This window comes from Lactuca saligna, chromosome 8, assembly GCF_052625555.1.
Source record: "Lactuca saligna cultivar CGN05327 chromosome 8, ASM5262555v1, whole genome shotgun sequence".
NCBI lineage: Eukaryota > Viridiplantae > Streptophyta > Magnoliopsida > Asterales > Asteraceae > Lactuca > Lactuca saligna.
In genome coordinates this window covers 119,190,319-119,214,363 of record NC_136424.1, presented here as the reverse complement: position 1 = coordinate 119,214,363, position 24,045 = coordinate 119,190,319, and the positions used below count along the sequence as shown (strand labels likewise).

Genomic DNA, 24,045 nt, shown 5'->3' with positions numbered 1-24,045 from the left:
CTTTGACATGTATTCAGAAATCAGTTGGACTTCTAGAAATCAATACTTTATTGACCAAAGTTCAGATTTCTGATACTAGATTGTTTTGATAAGACTTTATCAAAAACATACACCTTCCCTTAGATAGCTCATGGGTGTGTCAAAACAATTTTTAAGAACTATGAAAAGGGATGCCGTAATCATAGTCTTGATCATTTTTGACCTTTGCCATTTCTCACAAGTCCAAGTTAGTGTGCCGGTAAACCACACACGCTCCACTAACGACTTTGAGATCACAATTGCTATCTAGCTAAAATCTACTTAGTGGAAGTGTTTCCTCACCATCATTTTCATGAATCGGAGAGAAACCTTATGACACTTAGATTTAATGGTGTATGAGTTCTTATCCATGTGAGTTGTCAAAACCATAGTCACAAGACAAGGATAATGACAAATCCAAACTCATATGGACTGAACTCAATCTTAATTTCTTGCCACCTGGTAGCTCAAGGGCCTGCCATTGCTTCCAAGTTGTTGTGCAACACATTGAGAACTCTAAGAACTCATATGCAAAGCCAACTTTAACTAGAATGGGCACAGAATATGTCAACACGATAGGTTATAAACCCCAAGTCGTGTGCTAGTGAAGAACTTCAGGTTTCATTCTTGATTAGTTCTTGAGACTTTCAAGACCTTTAAGACTCCCACTGTCCTCTTGACCTATAAGACTCCCTTGTCAAACATCCAAGAGATAGTGTGGATTCTAATCAAGACAAACACTTCACACAATTGGCCGAAGTTGGTCTTTGTTTTATCCAAAACATCACAACTTACCAATTTCAAATGTACAAGAGTAGAAAACTTTTACTCTTACATTTGTCAAGTGTTTTAAACCTTTTTTTAAGGACATGTCACTCAAATTACACTCTTGGAGTATGACTCTAAGACTTGTATTGGAACGAAGTATGACTCATCTTCTGGATTTAACCATTTCAACAATTTCAAGAACCCTTCTTCTTAGTCATAAGAATGCACTAAGACTTCCTTAGAGAACTAATTTTGATATGGTTTCTTAATCATTAAGATGATCACAAAACTGATACTAAAGTACTCTCCCATCTTTTCAGATTTGAGAAACTTTTATCCTTCTGCCTAATTTGATTCTTCTTATTCGCTCTGCCTTACATTGGAACCTTTTCCAATGTCTCAGAGTTACACTTAAGCTTGTAAGTATAATCATATTTACTGAGCTTTAGTAAACTATGACGAATAGTCTTATTAATCTTTTGTGGTGGACTTAATCAGTGCACATTACTATGTACTCGATTCCTTAGTCCATTACTTGACTCACACATCCATGTGAATAAGTAATTAGTCTTAATTTTTCCAATACTTGAAAGTTCTCATTCATCATGCTATACAACTCGCATGATTCCAAGTTCCGGTCCAATTGAGACTTGGGTGATGAGAATCTTTCCTTATTTGGTAAATTTAGACATTACCACAAATGAAGGAATCAATTTCATATTTCCACTCTTGCTATTAATGGAATCATATAAGCAACAATTTTTCCTCAAATGCCATTGTAAGGATATTTTTTTTTAAAATAAATAAAATCAATTTTTTTTTTATTTTAAAACTATGCGGAAAAACTTATCCTTACAATCCATATGAAAACTTGTTGTTATCTATTCCTAAGCAATATCTCATAACTCCTAAGAAGTAGCTCAAGAATCCGATTTTCAAACTACGCGATAGAAATCCATCTATGCGATCAGATTCAGCATATTCTTTCTTTAAGTTCCTTTACTTTTCTTTGATTCTTAAAACATCACCATGTGACCCAGTCACATCATGTATAAGGAATCTCAGAATAGAAACTTAACAGAGTTAGAGTAGTGGATTTTACCTGAAGTAGAGTCATCCTTATTGACTTTAACATCCTTAGGTAAATTTGGCAGCTTCGCAAATAATGACCCTTTCTTTGGCAATATAAACATATGGACCCTTTGATTATGGTACACGGGACTATCACAGACTTAGCTTTTCTCTTTACCATTTGTTCAACCGAGTTGACTATGGCCGATCCCTTTCCATTGGGAAGAGAATGCTTTTTCTGTATTTCCAGTGTCACCATTGTCAATGTCCATAAAGTTTCAGGAAGTTGATCTTAACAATAGATAAGATCATTAAGGGTCTTGTCATAGTCTATTTCATAGGTGTCCCAAAGGAACTCACTATGTGACTTAGAAAGTGATTGAACCACCAACTTTCTCAAGACTTTGACACCCAACTCTCCCGGCTTGTCAATATGTGACTACATCTCCATGATGTGACCACACCAAGACCTTGCCTTGCCAATAGGGCTCGAGTGACTTTAAAATTTTAAAGAACTTGTGGGGTAGGGAGAATAATTGGAGGAGGAGAGAGAAGTATGATATCCATGGGACATCATCTTCATTAGGAAAGCTTGTTTCAAGAGATTTGGGAAGATCATAAATGTCTAATTCAGACATGTTATGGGAGATATTCAAGATAGTTGATCTTTGAGTCCTTAATATGACACCCAATATGAAATATTAAGGCTAGGACCCAACAAATTATTTTATAACTTGGAAGAGGTATGCCGTAATCCAAGCTATAAAACAATTTGAAGGTAGGTGAATGACGATTCACCAATTTCCACCAAGATAAACGAAATGTATTATTAGGTTTTAATTGGTTTTTGAAACTCCTAGATCTTTTGAGATTCATTGAACTGTTCAATGGCATGTTTCAATCTCAAGTGTGCCCTTCAAGTTTTGTGACTGGGATGCCGAGGATCACAAAACAAGGTGTGAAGTAACCATGCAAATTACTTGGTACCCTTAAGTGTTTACCCCTCAATCGATGTGCCGGTTAACCACACACGCTCCATCGATACTATGATAAACATTAAGTTACCCTTTGCCTACCTTGTTAAATACGAGTTAGTGTGCCGGTTAACCACACACGCTCCACTAACCGACTTAAACAAAGTGCAAAGTGTAATTTCATGGATTAGCACCTTATTCACATTTTCCTAAGTAACTAAGATTGGGAATTATTAAGAGTTTAGTTACTTAGTATTTATCATTAATACTTTTAATGAAGGGAGAATTATAGTCCTGTCAAACCCGTTCGGCTAACGACCCTCCACCAGTCAAGCAAGCGGTGGGTGAGAGTGGACACCCATTAAGTTGCCATTTTATAGGCAACAACCTTATACCCACCTTATAGACCGGCTTCGTGAATGAGGCGTACTAGCGGTAAGACCGACTTTACTCTTATACATGTATATATTATTAACTTATAATATTATAAAGTATAAGGGTTGAATTTTAACTTTTAAAATTCTAAGGGCTAACTTGGAATTAAAGTATTCATAAGAGAAAACTTTACAAATTCCAAAACTTGAGGGCAAGTTTTGAAACTATTCAAAACTAATTAATTCCATAACTTATGTATTTAAAGTAGTTTTAATCCAAAAACTCTTCAAGTTCCATAACTTGTGGACAAATTATGGAAGACTTTAAACTAATAAAGAATTAATCTTTTCTTTATTTTATAACTTATGGAATTAATTAAGGTTACATATTTTATTTATTTATTTATTAATGAAGTGACTCTTGAACCTCCATAACTTAAGGACAAGACTCTTCATCTTTTTTGTAACCTTTGCCAACTTTATGAGTTTTATGAGTCTTTAATGTGACTCTTGATGTAACTTAAGGATAAGTTACACAAACACATTTTATACTCAACTCTTAGATTAATTTGGATTGAAAACAACTTTTTCACTCAACTTTTCTATTAATCTAAGCAACTCATAAGAACAAGATAATTCAAATCAAACTTTTTCATGTAATTAGTCTAACCTTTAAACTAATACAAAACATGAATCTATTGACAATTATCTTGAAAATGGATTAGCATGAACATTACCACATTTAAAACCAAGTTTATAAGTTCAAAACAACTTAGGGTAATGTTCCTAGTCCATTTCTAGCCAAAAACCTCGAAGATATGCTGTCTGGGGTCCAACTCGTCGAGTGCATGAACTCAACTCGGCGAGTTGGATGCATTTTGCCTTGGACTCATCGAGTCCTTTCATGGACTCGGCGAGTCAGCTGGGCTGACAGCACCAAAACTCGATTTTTCAGCTTCTATTGCAGGTATAACAAGAAAACAAGCCTAGGCTCTGATACCACTGTTGGGTTATGAGCATTCTAACACTCCTAAGTGTACATGCAACCCTAAATACCTTGGATCTATGTTTTCTCTATTATACATGCAAATATGAACATCCAAGGTATTATCCTAATCTAGCATACAAAATATCAATATAACAAGATAGAATACATACCTCTTTAATGGTGCTTGTCTTCATGAAGCTTGAGTGCTTAGTGCCCCAAGTGTGACACCTCAAATGGTTCACACAACACCATAAGCACTTGGAATAACTTAGAGAGAAATTAGAACACTTCATGAAATCGTGTAGCCCTCATACATACACATAGTGTTAGTGTAACGATTTCTTGAGCCATGGGTTTCTTTTATATGGTGGCTATTAGGGTTACACCATGTAACTCATGACTTTACCCATTCCTTATGCTCCATGGATTTTAACCTCCATGGAGTATCCATGGGTCACCCCATGGACTTAGTCCAACATAAGGAATCTTGGATCACAAGCCCACATATATAAGAATGAATGATTTACACAATCAACCCATATATTTAATTAGTCTTCTTTTGATCACTTAATTAATTCTAGATTAATTCTTGATCAATACTAATTAAATAATCTCATTATTCTTATTATTAATATACTAGAACTTATAATATATTAATAACCGTAAGTGTCTTATTTCTCTCATTATAGTCTATCCAAGTGCATGATGCCATGCAACCCAAATGGACCATGCCGGGTCGGGTCAAGTCTTACCAATTATAGTTATGGACTTAGACATTAATCCAACAGATGTGACAACCCGAAATTTCCATTCTATACAAACAGTATCACTTCAATAGAAGTTATAACAGTCATAGTCGATTTTCAGACTTTTCGTATAAGTTGGAGTAATTTAGGGTTTATACTTCAGTGAACATCAGGAGAGTGGATGCATTACGGTTTTGTGCAACATTGTTATTCCAACACTCAGATATATTAAAAATCAATTCCGGAATAAAAATATTTTCTGCCAAAATATTTCAAGACTATAAATAGATTTCTGAACTAAATTCATTCATTATTCACATTCCAACTAGAGAAAAGCCATTTTCTCTCTCACGGATCTTCGGGTTTTCATCCCAAATCGTGAGTCTACTTTCCTAGATGTGTTTTAATGCTTTTTATATGCTTAATAACATTGTTTACATGTCAAATATGTAAGATCCGGGAGTTTACCGCCCAAGAACGTTCTTGGGGAGTAAACTCCAAAACGAAGCCTAAAAGCTATCTAGTCCCATTTCCTTGTTAGGTAACTAGTTAAGGACATTATGTATGATCATTTGAGGCTAGAACACAATCAAGAACACATATTTTAAGGAGTTCACGGCCCAAGAAAGTCTTAGGCCGTAAATTCCAAATTCAAGGGACAATGTGCCCTAATCACTCCTAAGGCTTTAAGACATTTACCCTCTAATACTTCTAGCTATTTTGGAGACTTAAACACATCAAAAACACTCCTTAAAGGGAGTTTACGGCCAAGGAATAACTCTTGGGCTAGAACACAATCAAGAACACATATTTTAAGGAGTTCACGGCCCAAGAAAGTCTTAGGCCGTAAATTCCAAATTCAAGGGACAATGTGCCCTAATCACTCCTAAGGCTTTAAGACATTTACCCTCTAATACTTCTAGCTATTTTGGAGACTTAAACACATCAAAAACACTCCTTAAAGGGAGTTTACGGCCAAGGAATAACTCTTGGGCCGTAAACTCCAAGTAAAGGCACCAAAGTGTGCCTAAGGTCCCTTTTAGCCTTAAACAAAAGTCTAGAAATTATCCTTTGTGTGCAAGAGGCTTGAATGAATTAAAACACCCACCCCATAGGAGTTTACGGCTGTAAACTCTAGGGGATTTGGTCTTTTGGCCGTAAACTCCTCAAAGGAGCATTCTAAGGCCTTAAACTACCTAAAGGATTAAACCACCCAAGCTAGGCTTATTCTAGAAATCATTTAGCACTTTAAAACACCCAAAACCAGCAAGACAAGAGTTCACGGCCGTAAACTCAAGGGTTTACGACCGTAAACTCCTTGTGTGGAGTTTATTGGGTAGTAAACTCTTGTTCAAGGTCTTTTGGTACATTAAACCCTTTTGCCTTGTCCCATATCGACTTAGATGCAACCCTTAGGACCTATAACACTTATACAAAGTGTTTACATGTTCCTGATTGTCCCAACTTATTTTATTAAGTTATTATTGGGCTAATTAGTTATATATATGCTCACTATATGATAACTAGGCTCGTGCGTGTGAGCAAGTCTCCGTTTTCCACCTAGCACGGTACCCGATACTTCAATCCAATCCACTCACCACATGTGAGTTCATACCCCTTTAATTAACCTTTGAATGCTTTTAAACGTTTTAAATACTTTATGGGGGGGGATACAAGTTAAATACTTATAGTTATTACATCAATCACATGTGATTACATTAATCACATGCGATTAATAACTAGAAACCCAATGATTTTATCACTGTTCAAACTGTTTATCAAACTGTTTCACTTCAAAATGTTTTACAAACTCTTTTACTTATCAAATGCTATTATTAAACTTTGTTTTACTTCTTATAAATTGCATGCCCATATATGTATAGATATATAAGAAATATTTAAAGGGCTTAGGAAGGTCATCCACCCTATTTCCTTTTCGCACTTGAGATGTGGTCTGGTGGGATTTCGGGTAACCATCCGAAGGTCGTTTCAATATTAATTATATATCAAATATACATATATAGACATAAAAGTACTTCCATATCCATACTTATCAGTACATCATTAGTAAGTTACCATCGGGGTAACACAGGATCATACTACTACAATTTCTAGATCAAGGAGTCAGTTCATTCATGAGTCAATATTTATTACTAAGAGAACATATACAACGATACTAGAACAAGTAACATTATATTACATATACACGAATATGTTAACAATTGTGATCCACTGTATGGGAGCATGCCTTAATTGTCATGACCCGAGTTGTAGCCAGAGTCTCTTGAAGAGAGAGCGTGAGTTTGCGTATAGATCTATACTGGATTGACTATCCTACACCTCGCTGCTAGCTACAGCGGGACCGACAGGTCTGCGAGTGCCAAACTTCATACCTTATTTTTCGACTATACGTTGTCGTTGTTACCATTCGATAGTATGGTGCAATTTATCACATGATACCTTAATATAAATCCGGTTTAAGGTAGTTAGTACAGCAGTAGTTCCTATAATACAACACTACAGTACTACATTAATTTACTCTTTACACAATTAGTGATCTTTTCACTTAAACAATTATGTACAAACTATATTTTGAAAATGATAGTTACACTTGAGTAAATTACACACTTTTACAGTAAACGAACATACAAAGCAGTTAAGCCTTGGTAGAAGGCTACTTTAATAGAAAATATAGGTTTTTCTGAGAGATTCAAACTTTTACAAACACTTACAAACATTTACATACATTTTACAAACTTACACTTGATACATGTTCAAACGTTTTTGGATGACAAACACCGACACTAAAATACTTATGAACTCACCAGCTTAATGCTGATAAACTCTTTCAAAATAACTTGTATTCTCAGGTCATCAGTAGACAGGTACCGAGGCCAGCTTTTGAGAAGATGGAGCGAATCCAAGACTCATCTTATTATTTTGATATACATTATTTTTGGTGTCTATACTGTACAGAACACGCTTGTATTAAAATTTTATATTTAATGCAATGGATGATGTTGTTTGCTTATTTACATTTACTGTGTTGCGATACTTTACATGACATCCTCCGCCCCAGAACGTTTCCGCCGTTCTTGGTTGTGGGGTGTGACAGACGATGTCATCAACCCATCGATATTTAGAGAAAAAAAAATACGAATTTTAGGAGAAAGAATCATCGATATTTTCCTCCATATTTTTTTCTTGTACCCTGTGCAAAGATGTCATATTTTGTGTGTGTACGAAGGAAGGATTCAAGGGTCTCCTTCTTCATAACTTGCTTAAAATGAAAGAACACCAAAAAGGAATAGTACAATAAATTAAAGTTTCCTTCATAACAACAACGATAAAATCATATTAGGGATTCAAATAGAGATGATAAGAAAGAGAAGGGGCATGCTTGTTGTGGTGGAAGAAGGGTATTCCATACCTTAAATCGAACCTAGATGTAGAATGAAATCTGCAAAATCGAGAGTGAGGGACGACTGCTAGATTTTCTGGGTTTGTGGTTTTCAAAGAGTGTTGTATCAAGAATCATGTGAACCGAGGGAGATGTTGGGTTTTATATCAATTGCATTTTAACCTATGAATGAGTCTAGCGCTTTGAGTTAAAATTGGGAAAATGTTGAGATATAAGGAAAGTCAGATAAGACTGATATATTTGCCAATGAAATTGGACTGTTGGTTAATTGAACCATTTTTCTTTGACTTTTTCATTGTTGACCTCATAGATCATGCATTGCTTTGAATGGTTGTATAAATTGCATGATGTCATTGTACGACTTAATTTTCAGCGTTTGACCACACATGCATTACAAGGTATAATATATATATATATATATATATATATATATATATATATATATATATATATATATATATATATATATATGGGTTGGTCTCTGTATATGCTTCACACAAATCAAACCTCAACTTCTTTCTCGCATTTCTTTCGATTATAGCCTAATTTTTCCTAGTATTTAGGGTATTTCGGCGAAGCCCTGAGGTCCCTGGGTGCCCGGCATTAATAGCTATCAGGTCGGAGTTCTACCATTCCAATTTTTGGTCTTTGGTCTGTAAAATCTCTGTAAGTTAAGCTACACTTATATCACTTTCAGTGTAACTTATATTTATATTCATAGTCTTCGTTATGAATTTATAAATAAGATTTATTATTAATTCCAAGTCATTATACTGATTGATCTACTTACGAGAATGATATCTAGGCTAGATTTAGTGAGGTGTTTAAATTGGGATTTCCAAACAGTATACTTTGTATACCAAATGGACCCTACCTCCGATATGATTCTACCCGGTTGTTCTTTACTTGATAGATCTTGATGTACCATTAGTCGCTAGGAATATAGGACTAAAACTTAGTGAGATGAACCTAGGTCACATCAAAGGAAAAACTAATACACATATATTATTCCCGAAGGAATATCTATCTCTTATTCCTGAGAGAATCTCTATCACTTGTCCCTAGGGCTGTAAACGAACTGAACGTTTGGCGAACCGTTCGTGAACTGTTTGGTGGAAAGTTCGTTTATGTTCGTTTATTTAATAAATGAACGAACATGAACAAAAATTATCGTTCGTTTACTTAAATGAACGAACATGAACAATGGTCTCGTTCGTTCATTTATGTTCGTGAACGTTCGTTTATGATGTTTGTTTACATTCGTTTATGTTCGTTCGTTTAAATTTATTTATATTCATCTATATTCAATTATTATTTTTATTATATAGCTATATTATATGTTCGTTTATGTTCATATATGTTCAATTGTGTTTTTTTATCAGTGTTCGTTTATGTTTGTTCGTTTATGTTCGTTTAGCATGTTCATGAACATAAATGAACAAACATGAACAAAGTAATTTGTTAAACGAACGAACATGAACAAGAAAATCTCGTTCGTTTATTCGTTCGTGTTCGTTTGTTGTTCGGCTAACTTAAACGAACGAACATGAACAAGACCTTGTTCGTGTTCGTTTGGTTCATTTACAGCCCTACTTGTCCCTGAAAGAATCATTTTACTCTACATCTCTATCTTTGTAATGTGACTCATCACATAACACTTATACCATGTATAATCTATCTCTTTATATCATCAAAAGGTATTCTAATACACATCTATTACTTAATTCATTAAGTACTTAATCTTTATCTATGTCTAGTAACCAAGCTATGATGACTTCCCACAACAACATCCTACCTTGGCCACCATGCTATGATACCCATATACCACGTCGTGGGGAAAAGTATATTGCCCTCTACTTATGACGAGAATGTGACCCATTATATGACACCTTCACAAAGCCATGTAATTCTACTTATCATGTCGCGATAATTGCTTGATGGAAACTCCATAGTTGATTCCAGCTTTGGGAAAATTTTCTTCTAATCTTCAAACATTCATATCTTCTTCGTTTCTAACCCATTTTCTATGATCTTTATATTCAAGAGAAGGCGGGAACATAGTCTGCAACTATGTTAAGTCATATCTCACCGACTTAATGCATGTCTTAATCTATTAAGTCATAAAGTTGTCCCAAAAAGCATAAAATTATCATTTTACCCTTTTGACCACAAATGTATATTCTCATGCATCCTTTCTCTTGAACTTATTGATTTAACCTCTTATAAGTGACTTATACTTATCTTGGCCATTTTCATGAAGTTATAACTTCATAATCTCATTTTTTTTCTCATAAATGACAATTTTGCCATTTTGATCATATATTTGACTAAAAGTCAACTTTCTCTAAATTTTAGGTTCTTACATCCCCCGAACTGTACATAAGAAACCATGTTTAAACACTCTGATGGGATCTGACAAAAGAAACCCTTAATTAGAAACTCGATGTTACAAATCACCATCAGTTTGACCTGGTGACACTCTTATTTCATGTTCTCCATTGATAATTCTTTCATTGAGAATCTCCAACAACGCCAACTACCAAACAAAGGTCTCTCTTCCCCTTCTATTTCTCCCATTACATAAACATCCTCCGATGGTTCCTTCTTGTGATTATCCAGTATAGCATCTTCGACTTCAAGGTCTCTCTCTTCCTCACATGGTATCCCTCCTACACTGCCTCTTCTTCGTAAATCTATAGGTTTGATTTACCCTAATTATTGTATCCGATGATTTTGCTCCTCTCATTTCTGGCGAGATCCTCCTCCACATCCTCTCAAAACTTCTGAATTTCTATTTTATGACCGTATGTTCTTTTAAGATTCTAACCTTATACATGTTGTTTTACTTCAATGAGCTGTGTTCTCCTATACCAGTAATAAAATTTACTTTTTTTTTGTTAGCCATGCGTTTGGGTCTCTTCACATAACTCAAGAATTGTTTTTATGTCATGACTATTGTTTATAACTTGATGATGAAGTTGATTTTTGTTTGAAATTTTTTCCGGTAACCGTAAATTGGTCTACAGAGAAGATGGTCATCACCAGAGTCAATAAGGTAAAGAGAGGAATGAATTCAGAGAAGGGGGTCGGAGTACACAAGATACTTATGGTGGTGTGGGTGAGTTTTGAAGGGGTTTGTAATAAAATATTAATATAAATGGTACTGTTAAATAAAAAGAGATAAAAGACAATATAAAAGACTACATGAGCTAGTGAACAAACAATGCCCCAAAAAAAAATGAAACCATAAGAAAATTTTATTTTTATGTAACTAAAAAGAATTAGGGAAAAAAATTATGATTCTACAAACCATAGGGACCATTTATGAAATTTTATGCCAACTTTTTGTCAATTCTGTTCACAAATTTCAAATGTACATAGAACTTAACGGCGTCTGAAGCCGTTGCCTTCACGAGTGACATCCACACCACTAATTTCAAAATACATCTCAATCATTCACTGCGCCCAAAATTACAATCCCCATTTTCAAAATTAGATCTTTGTAACGGCTTCTTCCTCCCCCGACCCTCTATCTATCTAAACCCTACCGTCATTTCCCCCAAATTCACACCTAATTCTCTCCTCAAACCTTGAGATTCCATTTCAATGGCGTCTCTAACACCAGGAATCTTGTTAAAACTCCTCCAGACGATGAACACCACCACACGAGTTACCGGCGACCACCGCTCCCCTCTTCTCCAGGTCATCGGAATTGTTCCTGCTCTTGCAGCAGGCTCAGATGACCTCTGGCCTAACCATGGCTTCTATGTGTCTCTCTCTGACTCGGTTAACTCAACTTACGTCTCGTTATCTGATCGGGACACAGATCTCATATTCACTAATCGATTACAGTTAGGGCAGTTTGTGTATGTTGATAAGTTCGAGTTTGATTCTCCAGTACCACGAGCATCTGGAGTACGTCCGATTGCTGGTCGTCATCCGTTTGTTGGAAGTCCTGAACAGCTTATTGCTAGGATTTCGAGTTCTAAAAGAGAGTTCGTGATCCAGACTGCTTCCGATTCAGATGCCTCTGGTGATCCTATTGCTGCTTATTTGTCGAGTAAAAAGTCAGATGGACCTGTACATGACTCGAAGGAAACAAAAAACGAGGTTAGGGCTTTTTTCTATTCACAGATTTGATTTTTATACATGTCAATCTAAAACTTATGTGCTTTATCGTGAATATTCATCAACATGTCATCTATTAACATAGAGTTTATTCTTAGTCTCAAATGTTAAGGGCTGAATTTGTTTTAGAAATGTCTGAATTTTGAGATATAAACTTTTTCTCCTAAACCGACTGTATCAATTTGTTCAATGAGTAGTTTGATTTACCAAAGGCAACCATAAAACTTCTCGTAGTTTAATTAAATTTGTAGTGAATAATAGTAGTTAAAAGAAAGAGCTTCTACTTAATAATAGGTGTTACTGTTTGTTAAACAGGTTAGGAACAGACAAGTTCTTGCACCTAAAGAGAACGTGAATACTTCTAATGAGTCAACAAAGACTGCAGAAAAGCCTCCTCAGAGATTTTCAAGTCCAGCCATGAAGCAACAGAGATCAGTGTCAGCAGGAAAGAAGAACGTAATTGAAAGGGACCCTTCACCTGCCGGAAAAGCAAAAAGATCATCTTCTCCGGTACCTTCAAAGTGTGTGGTTCCTAGTTTAGCCATGGCTAAAGAAGAGAACCGAAAGTCTGCAAGAGAGCCTGCCATTATTGTTCCTTCAAGATATAGACAACCTTCACCAAATGGCCGGAGACAAGCATCTCCAAGCTCAAGACGAATGTCAATGTCGCCAGGCAGGCGGTTGTCTAGTGGTGTTAAAGTTTCTCCGGCAACTGATTCCGGCAACAAGAAAAAGATGGCAACTTTAGCTGCTGAGATTTCAAAGGTTTCAGAGGCACTTGTTGGGTCTTCCACAAAGTCAAGTAGAAAGAATTGGGATGAAACAGAAGTGAAAGAGAAGAGTGGGATCAAAAGCAAACCGGATTTGCAAGCTATTTTAAAAACCCAGGTAAATAAAATCAAAAACCCAACTTGTTTATATTTTATAAAAGTTATACAATTTCATTACGATGTTAATGAAGTTGTTGCCCTTGGTTTTGTTTTTGTTATATTCAGGCTGCTCTTTCAAGACGTTTAAGTGATGCACATTCACATGATCAAGAAGATTTTTGTAGTGAAGAAAAAGTAAATCCTACCTCATGTGGCACTCCTCCTTTGAATACTACTACTACACCTCTTGGAATCACACTTCATGAAAAGAAATGGACTGATGGTAGTGTCCCTCTGGATGCAGTGTCTTTAGACCTAGCAAAGCTTGGACAGGTAGAAAAGACATGAATGCCCTTCTATTTTAAATCCACAAATCACCAATGTTTTGTAATTAATATTTGAACTCATTTTGTAGGATGCTATGCGAAGGAGAAATGTGGCTTCAGTAGCTGCAGCTGAAGCTTTGCAAGAAGCACTTGTTACTGAAGCTATTCTCAGGAGTTTAAGGTATATTAGCATTGTTCTCAAAATCAGTTCAAATAAATATTTTGTAATTAATATTTGAAATGAGATAAATATTTATTTATCTTCTCAATTGCAGCATGTTCTCAAATCTCTGTTCAATCTCAAAAGCCGGAAATCCACTACCAACAATCGACCGGTTCATGACTGTCTACAACGACACCATAAAAGCCACCACAACAGCCGAATCACTCACCACCACCACCACCAATCGCACCACCGCACCACCACCAACCGACCAATCAAAATCCCTCGCTCTCTGGATCGAAGCCGCCTTAGCCACCGACCTCGAAGTCGTCTCCCTCTTAGCAGACCAAGGGTTCGAGACCCCGGTTCAGCCCCAAAAGAAAACCCAATCCAAAATCCGACCCGGTTCAGGTTCCGGTTCCGGTTCAACCCTAACCGAAACAATGAAATCCCATTTGACGATTTCTTCTTGTAATTCTTCTTTTAATGGGTCGTGGATTAAAGGGCGAGGGGTGAATGAGAGTGTGGAATTGGGGATGAAGTTGCAGAAGGAGATGCAGATATGGTTTTTGAAATTTGTGGAGGAATCGTTGGATGCGGGTTTTCAGGTGTTTGGGAAGAATGGTGGTGGGACCGGGACCGGTTCAGCGGAAGTGGGGCCGATTAAGGTGATTTTATCGCAGCTGAAGCGGGTTAATGACTGGTTGGACCGGATGGTTTCGAAGCAGGATGAGGTGATGACCGGAGCGGTTGACCGGTTGAAAGGGAAGATTTACAGGTTTGTGATTCAACATGTTGGAACAACATATGATAACTCATCTTGAATCTTGATGCCGAATTTTGCTTTTTTGGTGATCATAGTTGTAAGTTGTTTATGATCTTTTCATAAATTTGCAAGTTTTAAATATGGATTCTGTGTATGTGTATGTGTATGTGTATGTGTATGCATGAGAAGGCAAGCTCTTTTGCCATATTGTATGACATCATGTTTTTGGCAATAATCTTATTATTACTCAAAGTTGTTTTAGAATTATTTGTGGACATATGGAATAATTGTGTCGATTGAATAGTTTAGGCGATTAAAGTAGTTTTTCGTGCTTCGTATTGATTGTAAAAAGTTTATGACCAAGGGACACAAAAAAGAGAAATCATCAATTCTCTCAAAGGCCACGACTAAATCTCACAAACCAAAATCACAACAACTTGCAAAATTTCTTGCTCACAAACACTAAGGGAATAATGTAATAAGTTATACCAAAACACTCATCCTATCATATGTGCAACGCACCCTGTCAATGGGCTCTACATCGACTATACAAAACATATAATGTTTTGAACTAGGGGTCAGCAACTGACCTAAACCCGGTTAGGAACCGAAACCGATTGAGCCAAATTATGAGAACCAAACACAAAATCGGTAAGACTAAATGAAAAGAACATCAATATACTATCATCTTAAACCACACTTTATGGACACTTTCATAATCAGAACTGTCAACTACAATGGCCTAAATGAAAAGAACATCAAATATACTTTCATCTATTTATGCATTATAACATCATACTTTAACTTCTTTCTATTTTGTTTTATGCATTATAGAAATGAAAATAGGATGTTATGTTAGTAACTTAATAACAATGACAGATAAACAAAAGATTTCTTTGTTAGTAGCTTAACAACAATGACACATAAACAATTTTTTTTTTTTCCAAAACAGGTCAGGATGTTACCCCCCGAGGAATCTAGGCAATTCCTACGAGCCTTAATAGGTTAATTTTTATAAGGGTGCAATCGGGCCCAATTAGATCTTATTGGGTTTCAGTTGACCAGGCTTTGACCGGGTCATGCTTTTGGGCCTGCATGTCATGCTTGACCTGATGGACTAGGCAATAAAAGGTAACATATTCTGTCTCATATTTATATACTATGTTAATAGACATGGTCATTAGGAATAATCCACTTTGTATCTTTTAACAATTCACCACAATACTTTGCATACTTTGATAATATTGGTTCTTTTGTGTATACTTTGACAATTTTGGTCCTTCGCATATTGTAATTAGAAATTGGTCACATGTTTTTTAATATTTATCACTTTATATCCTTTTGACCATTTTTGCTTTCCTTTTGCCCTTTTTTTTGTCATACTACTTAATTTTCATTATAGATTGGTTACACGTGTTTTAATATTTCTCACTTTCAATTCCTTTGACCATTTTGTCCATTTTTCGTCTACTGATTTGTGCTTTCGTTTTGTCATCATTATCATTTATAAATAAAACAAAACACATTTCAGTGATAACAGGTTGAATAAACATACAAGAACAGTCACAATGGTTGAATAAACATACAAGAACAGTCACAATGCTAGTTACTACTATTACATCAAAAATTATTTTAGGAGGGGGAGAAAAATACAGATTTGACGATAGTTAAAAGTCAAAATCAACTTCAAAATGTTGAGGACACGTAGCTCAATTTACGTCGTTCTCCTAATAGACGGCTGAGATATACCCACTACATTCCCTGTGAATATCCAGAAGGCAAAAAAAAAACACTACTCTTGTAGTGAAGAAAACGCTGTGCTGTGCGTACATACAAAAAGCAGCTCACAGCAGCAGCAGTTGATGCTCATCCCAACCCTAATCCAAACGCATATCCTTCTTTCTTTCATCATCGTCTTCTTACGAACCCTAATCGTGTCGCAGAACCCAATGCCTGTATATTAAACGAAGAAGAAAGGCTAATCGTTAGCGTTTCCAATCGTTTCGAACTTCAATCATATCCTAATCGTGGTTTGTGATCTGTTGCTGTTGTTTTTTTGGAGAGATCGTTTTTCGCTCTTAAATCACCAAACTGTACATCATCATTTTGCCTTAAATCATATACGCATTTCAATCGAAGTTTTAGGTTAATCGAAGTCGTGCTGGTTTTCGAATTCGATTGTAGCAACTCTGATTACCTCTACAAAGATACAAACAAAAGTGTAGGTTGTTGAAATATCGATCTGAAGTGTAATTTGAGATTGGGAATTCGCATAGAAATGGTTGGAGGTGGAAGTAGAAAGGATGGACCAGTAGCAATCAACAGCACCAATGTTTTTGCTGCTCTTGGTAACCTAAAGAAGAAGAAGAAATCGGATAAAGGTGATGGTTCTTCAAAAATTGCAGGCAGCTCTAAGACGAAACATGATGGTGAAGGAAATGGAGTAGAGGAACAGGTTTTCTGGGCTCCAGCGCCTTTAACAATGAAGTCATGGGCGGATGTGGATGATGAAGACGATGATGATTACTACGCAACCACCGCTCCGCCACCGTCCGTTTGGGTTGCCGGTGAAGACGATCAGAAAGGAAATGAAACTCCTGTTGAGGTGAGAGTTCGCTTAATGATTTCTCCTTTTTCATCTTCGATTTTGTACATCTCGATTTAAACCATTTTCGTAATTTCCAGGAAAGTGAAAGTGAAGATGAAGATGAAGACTTTGAGGAAACCGATGAAGAAGAAAATGATCATGAAGAAGAAGAGCCGATCATTCAAAATACTGTTCCAATTTTGCCTCCGAAAGAAACCGACAGACAACTTTCGAAGAAGGAACTGAAGAAGAAGGAGCTAGCGGAGCTTGAAGCAGTGCTTGCAGAATTCGGTTTGAATGACAACAATGGCAAAGAGAACACCATTGGTAAGCTTCTGAAACTTCACTTAAATCAAAACATGTAATCTTGTTGATACATTCACTTGGTAGATGGTGGTGAAGAGAAGGTAGAGAATCAAAATGAAGGGGTGGCAGAGAAGAAAGAGAAAACCATGGGAGGTGGTGGTGAGAGCAAAAGTGCTAAAAAGAAGAAGAAAGACAAGTCATCAAAGGAAGCAAAAGAAGAAGAAAAGGAACAGAATCAGGAGACTGAAAGCTCAGCTGCAGAAGAAAAGGAGTTGTCTGGAGTGAACATGAAAGAGAAGATAAAGAAAATGGCTTCCATGAAGAAGAAGAAATCCAGCAAGGAAATGGACGGTGCCGCCAGAGCTGCCGCCAGTGAGGCGGCGGCAAGGAGTGCAAGAGTTGCAGCAGCCAAGAAGAAAGAGAAGAATCACTACAACCAGCAGCCTGTAAGGTAAGTTAATGGTTTTGGTTTTGAGATGAGTTGTTGAGAATGAGATAGCTACAATTTCAGTTTTTTTGCTTGTTAGGGGTTTTCACCAATATTGTTTCTTGGTAATTTTTGCATTTTGTGTAGGATGTTGTTTTGTTAAAGTTTTGGATGTTTTTTAAGCACATGTTGTCTGTTTTTAGTTAAACCATTGTGATACATGCATAGGAATTTGAATAATTGTCAAGATAGAAAGAAACATTTACATTGAGAGTTATGATTATAAACCATTTGTATTGGAAAGAGTAAATTACAAATTTAGTCCTCGTTGTAATATAATATATGGTCTAAACCCAATTTCATCTTTTTGGGGAATGGAAAACTAAGGGTATTTTGATCCAAAGCCTAAAATGTAGTCAAGCCAGAGGCATGAAAGAAAATAAGGTCATTATGAGCTCGTATGAATAAGTAATGGCTATTCAAAGTTGGGCAAAATATTCCAAAAAATGTTGGACTTGACCCTTCAACTTCTGTTCCGAGTGAAAATGGAGAATCACAATATCGATACCTGCAAGAACTGAAACCGAATTTTAGGAGTTTGGGGGACTGAGAACTAAACTGAATGCATAATCAACTGTCATTCGGTTTCGGATTTGGTTCGGTTCCAACTGCTATTTTGTTCATCCCTTATTGTAGTTATTACGGATTTACGGATGAAATCCATTTTCTTTCAATTGTCATTTTCTTAAACGTCTGCAATCTGCAAGTATAAACTATTTGTTTTTTAATATCTGCAGTCTAATAAGATAAATTGAAATTTTAATAAACCATTTTTTTTAACTTAAAAGAGTTTTTCAATATGAATTTCCTATTTTCAGCAAGGTCTTCGGATTTCCAACCACATCCAAAAGCAAAATATGATTCATAGCACATTCAACAATAAATGTAAGCAATAAAAAGTATATTCAACAAGATTAAACAAATTTAAGTAAAATACAGAGTTTCTCTACAAAAGTAACATTCAATTTCATATTAGGACAAGAAAAAGAAATCAAGAAAGGAGGTGTAAACTTTTTTCATCGTTTTGAGGGAGGAGACAAGGAACTCAACTGCTGGAGCGTCCGGTGGTGGCGGTGTGTCTGGCCTAGAAAGCTAAGTTATCTTAGGCCCTAGGGTGGTATTGGGATCGAACTAAGGTGGGTAACACCACTGCATTCTCACCACCTAAACTAAGCTAAGATTGGTTCATAAAATACTTGGCTTAATTTATACCTAGTATAACATAAATTACTCATAGAAAAAAAAACAAATAAAAATTAAATGGGGCGTTAGGGAGAAGAATCAAACACGCGTGTATGACATTCGTGAGTTGCGCTCATAACCAACTGCACTAGAATTAATTATGGTTTATAAAAGTCAATAACATTATATATAATATATATTTATTAAGTTAATATGATATTTTCAGGACCTATTATATCCATTAATATTTTCCGAACGTTTTGATTCACTTTGAAAACAGAGAAAAGATAGAGAGAAAATGAAACAAATATATATATATATATATATATATATATATATATATATATATATATATATATATATATATATATATATATATATATATATATATATATATATATGTATAACCGGTTTGTTTATCTTTGCCTCAGGAATCCCATGAAGGTAACTACTGAAGAAATTGAGTGAATTATATAAATTTTCAGAGAAAACACACTACAAACAAATGAAATGTGTATTCATTTTTGTAAACTTAAATTAAAAAATAAAGAAAAGCACACGTATGAATATGGTCAAAGTGAAATGCATTTAAAATAGAGTGGTCAGGAGAATTTTCTGTATAAAGTTGGCCACATGCATTGAATTAACTTGACATGAATTCCATTGGAAACTTGATTTGCACACACAAAAAAAAAAAAAAAAAAAAAAAAAAAAAAAAAAAAAAAAAGTAAAAGACGAAAAGCAACGGATTGAATGCAAAAGTTAAAAGTGAGCAACCTTTATTTCTCTGTATAGCCTTTATTTCTTTACAACATTCACAGTTGAATTGAATATAAACAAAAGTAATGGGTCGGTGAAACCGATTCATGCCATTAACCCATTGAACCCACCAAACAAGGTATAGTTAACCGGCGGTACCAGTACCGCCGTTTCCCGTTTGTCCAACTGGCGATAGTACCCTCCTCCCTAAAAACTCATTGCTGAACATTTCTGAGGTACAAAGCAAGCCAATAGATATTTGACAGTATGATGCTCTACAAAAACCCAATGCAAAGAATCCAATGCACAGTAGAACTGAAATTCCTATTCTACAAGTTAGATGAGACTCAAAATCCTCATCAATTTCTTCAAATATACTATTTCATAACCAATTGAGTAGGCCACCACGAGCACCAAATGATCCCATGACCAACATGATGCAAGCCTTAAATTTTCTTCAATTCCAAAACAAGGAAGAAATGTTCGACCTCATTTCACTTGGGCCAAGGATAATGGGTTTCAAAAGAATTCAATGAGTCAGATGTAGAGCTCAACATGTTATGGGTATATTGCCCTCCACCTCAACATTTTGTGATTTGTTAAAATCATCTGTTCTCGACATTGCATTGCAAGAGTCTGATGCAAGATTTCGTAGTAGGTGTTGCTACTGATATATTTTTTTTTACATAGTGACACAGTAGTAGAAAAGCCAAAAAAATTCAAAAACTTTTGTACTACGTAGAGACACAGGCATTGTCAGTGCAACTATTGGATGCCAAGCAAACTATGCAATTGCACCATGGTAAATCAAGATACATCTTGTGTGTAGCTAAGCATGACATCAATCCATCTACTCCATTTCATACATTCTTAGGGCTGATATACACTGATACACAAAATTCCAAAATAAATATTTTAATTATATAAAATATAAGAATCTGACGAAATTAAATTCCACCAATTTGCCAAAATCAAATATCCCTAAGATTCACGACTACACCTTCCACCTCTTCCAACAATGATCTTCGCTTTCTATTGGAAAAATTCTAGATTATGAAAGATTAAAAATGCAACAATGATCATATCACTGCCACAAATCGTCATGTTCATTTTGCATTTTCTCAACATTTGTGACAAGACAACATAATAAACATCCATAAATAATAATTACACTTACATTCACTTCATTAGTCATTCATACAAACTTTACAACCCCCATCACTTTTAACTTTGAAGTTTCAACACACAAACACAACACCCGTAGTTCAAGAACCCTCTCCACAATTTATCAACACTTGGGAAAATGCAATTTCATCAGACATAACTTCATCTTCATTTCCCAGACATTAAAAAAAGCATGTGGGTGACAACTCACATGTACCTCGTGTTGTCAAAGTTGTACACCAATCCAGAATCAATCAATCCTTCATCAACTGATTTGATATTACAAAAAAATATGGTAACATGATTTTTGTCAACAGTTTATCATTGTTGGGTACAAATCTCAAACTTGCATAAAGGACACGATGCATTGATTTTCAGCCATTTATCAACACATTCTGTATGAAAAAAATGTGTGCATGGAAGCTCCCTCAACAAATCATCATCTCTATATTTAGCCAAACAAATACAACAAACCTGCACCATTATAAATTATAAAATCAAAAACCACATCACAATTAACTCCTGAATTAGTATATTAACAACTTACAGCATCTTCTCCAGAGATAGGGCGTTCATTTACAACCCCACCTTCATCAACTCCTGAATCATTTTTCTCAGTTCTCTTCAGTTTGAATTTATGTGTTGGAAGAGCATTAATGGAGTCTTGACTTGCTCCTCTGATTTGATTCATATCCTCACGGATTCCAAGGATAGAAACAATACAAGGAAAGCAACAACATATCATTCCACATAAAATGAAAGGCATTGCATACCCTATACAACTTATTGCAAGGAAAACTATACTTAACCTGCAACCAAGAAAAAAAAACTGTAAGTTGTCTCATCAAGTTGAAGAAATAGCAACAGTTTTGAATAGAAGGGTAAAATGGTCATTTAAGAAATACGAGTAGTACCTGTACAAATTGGGAGCATCAACAGAAGATGATTGGTCTCCAAAGATCCAAACATTGCCAACTACAAACCATACAGCAAAGAAGCAATCCACAGCCATCTTTAAATGGTCCACTAGCATATTAACCCTACAAGAGGAAAATCATTTTAAAAGATGGAGTAATAATCATGGAGAAGTTGAGGGCAAAGTTGTAAATTACCTGACATTTGAACCGACTACATTTAAACCATTCCAAGCATCTGAAGATGTTGTAGTAGTAGTAGTTTGACGAGTTTGTTCTTCTGAAGAGGGAGAAAATGAGATTGTGATGTAAGAATTTGGTTCTGGTGGAGGGTTCCTTTCTGAATGTGGCTGCCCGAGTTGAGCTGCCCGCTGCCCGGAAGCTTGATTCCGGTGAAGGTACCGCCAGTATAGAAGTGGTAGACATGCAGCACAGCCGGCGGCATAGCCAATAACCCAAGCAAACAAAGGGTTTTGTGGGTTTTCATGTTGTGAGATTGATAAGACAACAATGGCAGAAATAATTTGTCCTAATGTGAATAATAACTCGATTGAAATCCATAATAATGTGTTGAATGGATTCCACCTTTCGCCCCTCCTGCCAGGTGGATTTGATCCATTTGATGGAGGTGGAGTAGAATCATGAGATGACCCTGATGATGATGCATCAGAGCTTCCACTTTCCACATCAATAAAATGGTGGTTTTCATGGTTTTCTGTGTGATCTATGAGCAAAGGGTAATCATCTGTTAGATTGTTGTGTCCTTCTGAGGTAACAGCCATATCCTAGTCAACAAAAAGTTTAGAAATGTCACATAATTGCCTATGCATTTACTCTAAATTTGGAGTGTAAACTCCATAGTATCTTCAATTTCAATGAACCACTTGGGCAAAAGTCAAACTCAAGCCGAGATGAGACACCAAACCATGTTTTTTCGATAAATTATAGACGATTTTCACATAAAACAAATTGATGTGAAATCACTAATCCCTCGATTACAAATTGTTATAAAATTCGGAGTTGCGATTCAAAACCCTAGTTTTCAAAATCAACTAGAGCAAAACATCAAATATACACCACCAAAAATCGAAGGACCGGTCGATATACTAATTCCGAAATACCATAATATCGGAATTTCATAACAATGATAAAGAGAAACAAATTAGAAGTACAGATGATAAACAGAGAAAATGATATTGGAGACAGACAGTTCTACTAATCATACAAAAACGTACCAGTGATCTTAAGTCTCAATTAAACGAGTTTTGCAGAATGAAGAATCTTAATCGAGTGAATCGATGAGATTCGAACTTTTTGTTGTTTTTGATCGAGAAAGAAGCTCAGCTTCTATCGTTATTCAACTTTACCCGGCTTCTATCACTTTGCTCAACGCAAAATAGAAGAAATATCAATATGGATTTTTTATATATATTTTTTCCTTTTTGTTAAAGCATTATATATTGTATTTCTTAGAAAAAAAAAAAAAAAGAACCCTCTCTTTTCCAGTTTCATCCTCCTATTTGAAAAAAAAAAATTCTATTTTGTTTTTCATTTATATTATTATTATTATTATTATTATTATTAGTATTACTATTATTATATTAAAGTTACGAAGAATTGTAACTGTATACTTCGAGCAGATTTGTCTCTTTTGGTTCCTTTAGTTGTTCCTCGTAGATTCTATGTTTATTTCTTTCTGATCTGTTTATTTCCTTCAACTAGCCCTGTCAAAAATACCCGTTACCCGAATTACACATCCGATTTTTTCAGGTATCGGGTAAATCGGGATCGGGTTAATTTTTTCGGATAAGTGGGTAATCCGAATTTTTTCCGGGTAGGTTAAAGGGTAAGTTGTTTGGGTTTCGGGTATACCCGATTACCCGAAATATATACAACAAATAATGTCCCTTTATCAGTTTATCTGTCCGTCCCAATTCCCAAATCCCAATTTCCCTCGTTGAGGCTCGTTCTATTTTCCCCACGTCAAAAAAACCTGGTACCTCGTCCGCTCTTCGTTGGTATTCGTCACTAATG

The 24,045-nt window shown here is 35.6% G+C and overlaps 3 protein-coding genes across 3 annotated transcripts; 2 read left to right on the top strand and 1 right to left on the bottom strand.

Moving 5' to 3' along the window:
* The first annotated feature begins 11,824 nt into the window (after positions 1 to 11,824).
* LOC145011547 (serine/arginine repetitive matrix protein, putative (DUF936)) lies at positions 11,825 to 14,876 on the top strand. The gene is made up of 5 exons (XM_078970286.1): positions 11,825 to 12,470; positions 12,804 to 13,376; positions 13,484 to 13,690; positions 13,773 to 13,864; positions 13,959 to 14,876. Exons 1-5 carry the CDS (start codon positions 11,967 to 11,969, stop codon positions 14,668 to 14,670), a joined length of 2,088 nt encoding a protein of 695 aa, XP_078826412.1. The 5' UTR covers positions 11,825 to 11,966; the 3' UTR covers positions 14,671 to 14,876.
* Positions 14,877 to 16,380: 1,504 nt separating this feature from the next.
* Positions 16,381 to 18,114, top strand: LOC145011570 (uncharacterized). Its single transcript, XM_078970311.1, has 3 exons — positions 16,381 to 17,217; positions 17,298 to 17,526; positions 17,590 to 18,114. Exons 1-3 carry the CDS (start codon positions 16,891 to 16,893, stop codon positions 17,958 to 17,960), a joined length of 927 nt encoding a protein of 308 aa, XP_078826437.1. The 5' UTR covers positions 16,381 to 16,890; the 3' UTR covers positions 17,961 to 18,114.
* A 2,966-nt stretch (positions 18,115 to 21,080) lies between these two features.
* Positions 21,081 to 23,418, bottom strand: LOC145011594 (E3 ubiquitin-protein ligase At1g63170-like). The gene is made up of 5 exons (XM_078970333.1): positions 23,247 to 23,418; positions 22,210 to 22,796; positions 22,012 to 22,137; positions 21,645 to 21,906; positions 21,081 to 21,571 (listed from the first exon to the last, which is right to left on the bottom strand). The coding sequence occupies exons 2-5, from the start codon at positions 22,791 to 22,793 to the stop codon at positions 21,419 to 21,421; spliced, it is 1,125 nt and encodes a 374-aa protein (XP_078826459.1). The 5' UTR covers positions 22,794 to 22,796; positions 23,247 to 23,418; the 3' UTR covers positions 21,081 to 21,418.
* Between the last annotated feature and the right edge of the window lie 627 nt (positions 23,419 to 24,045).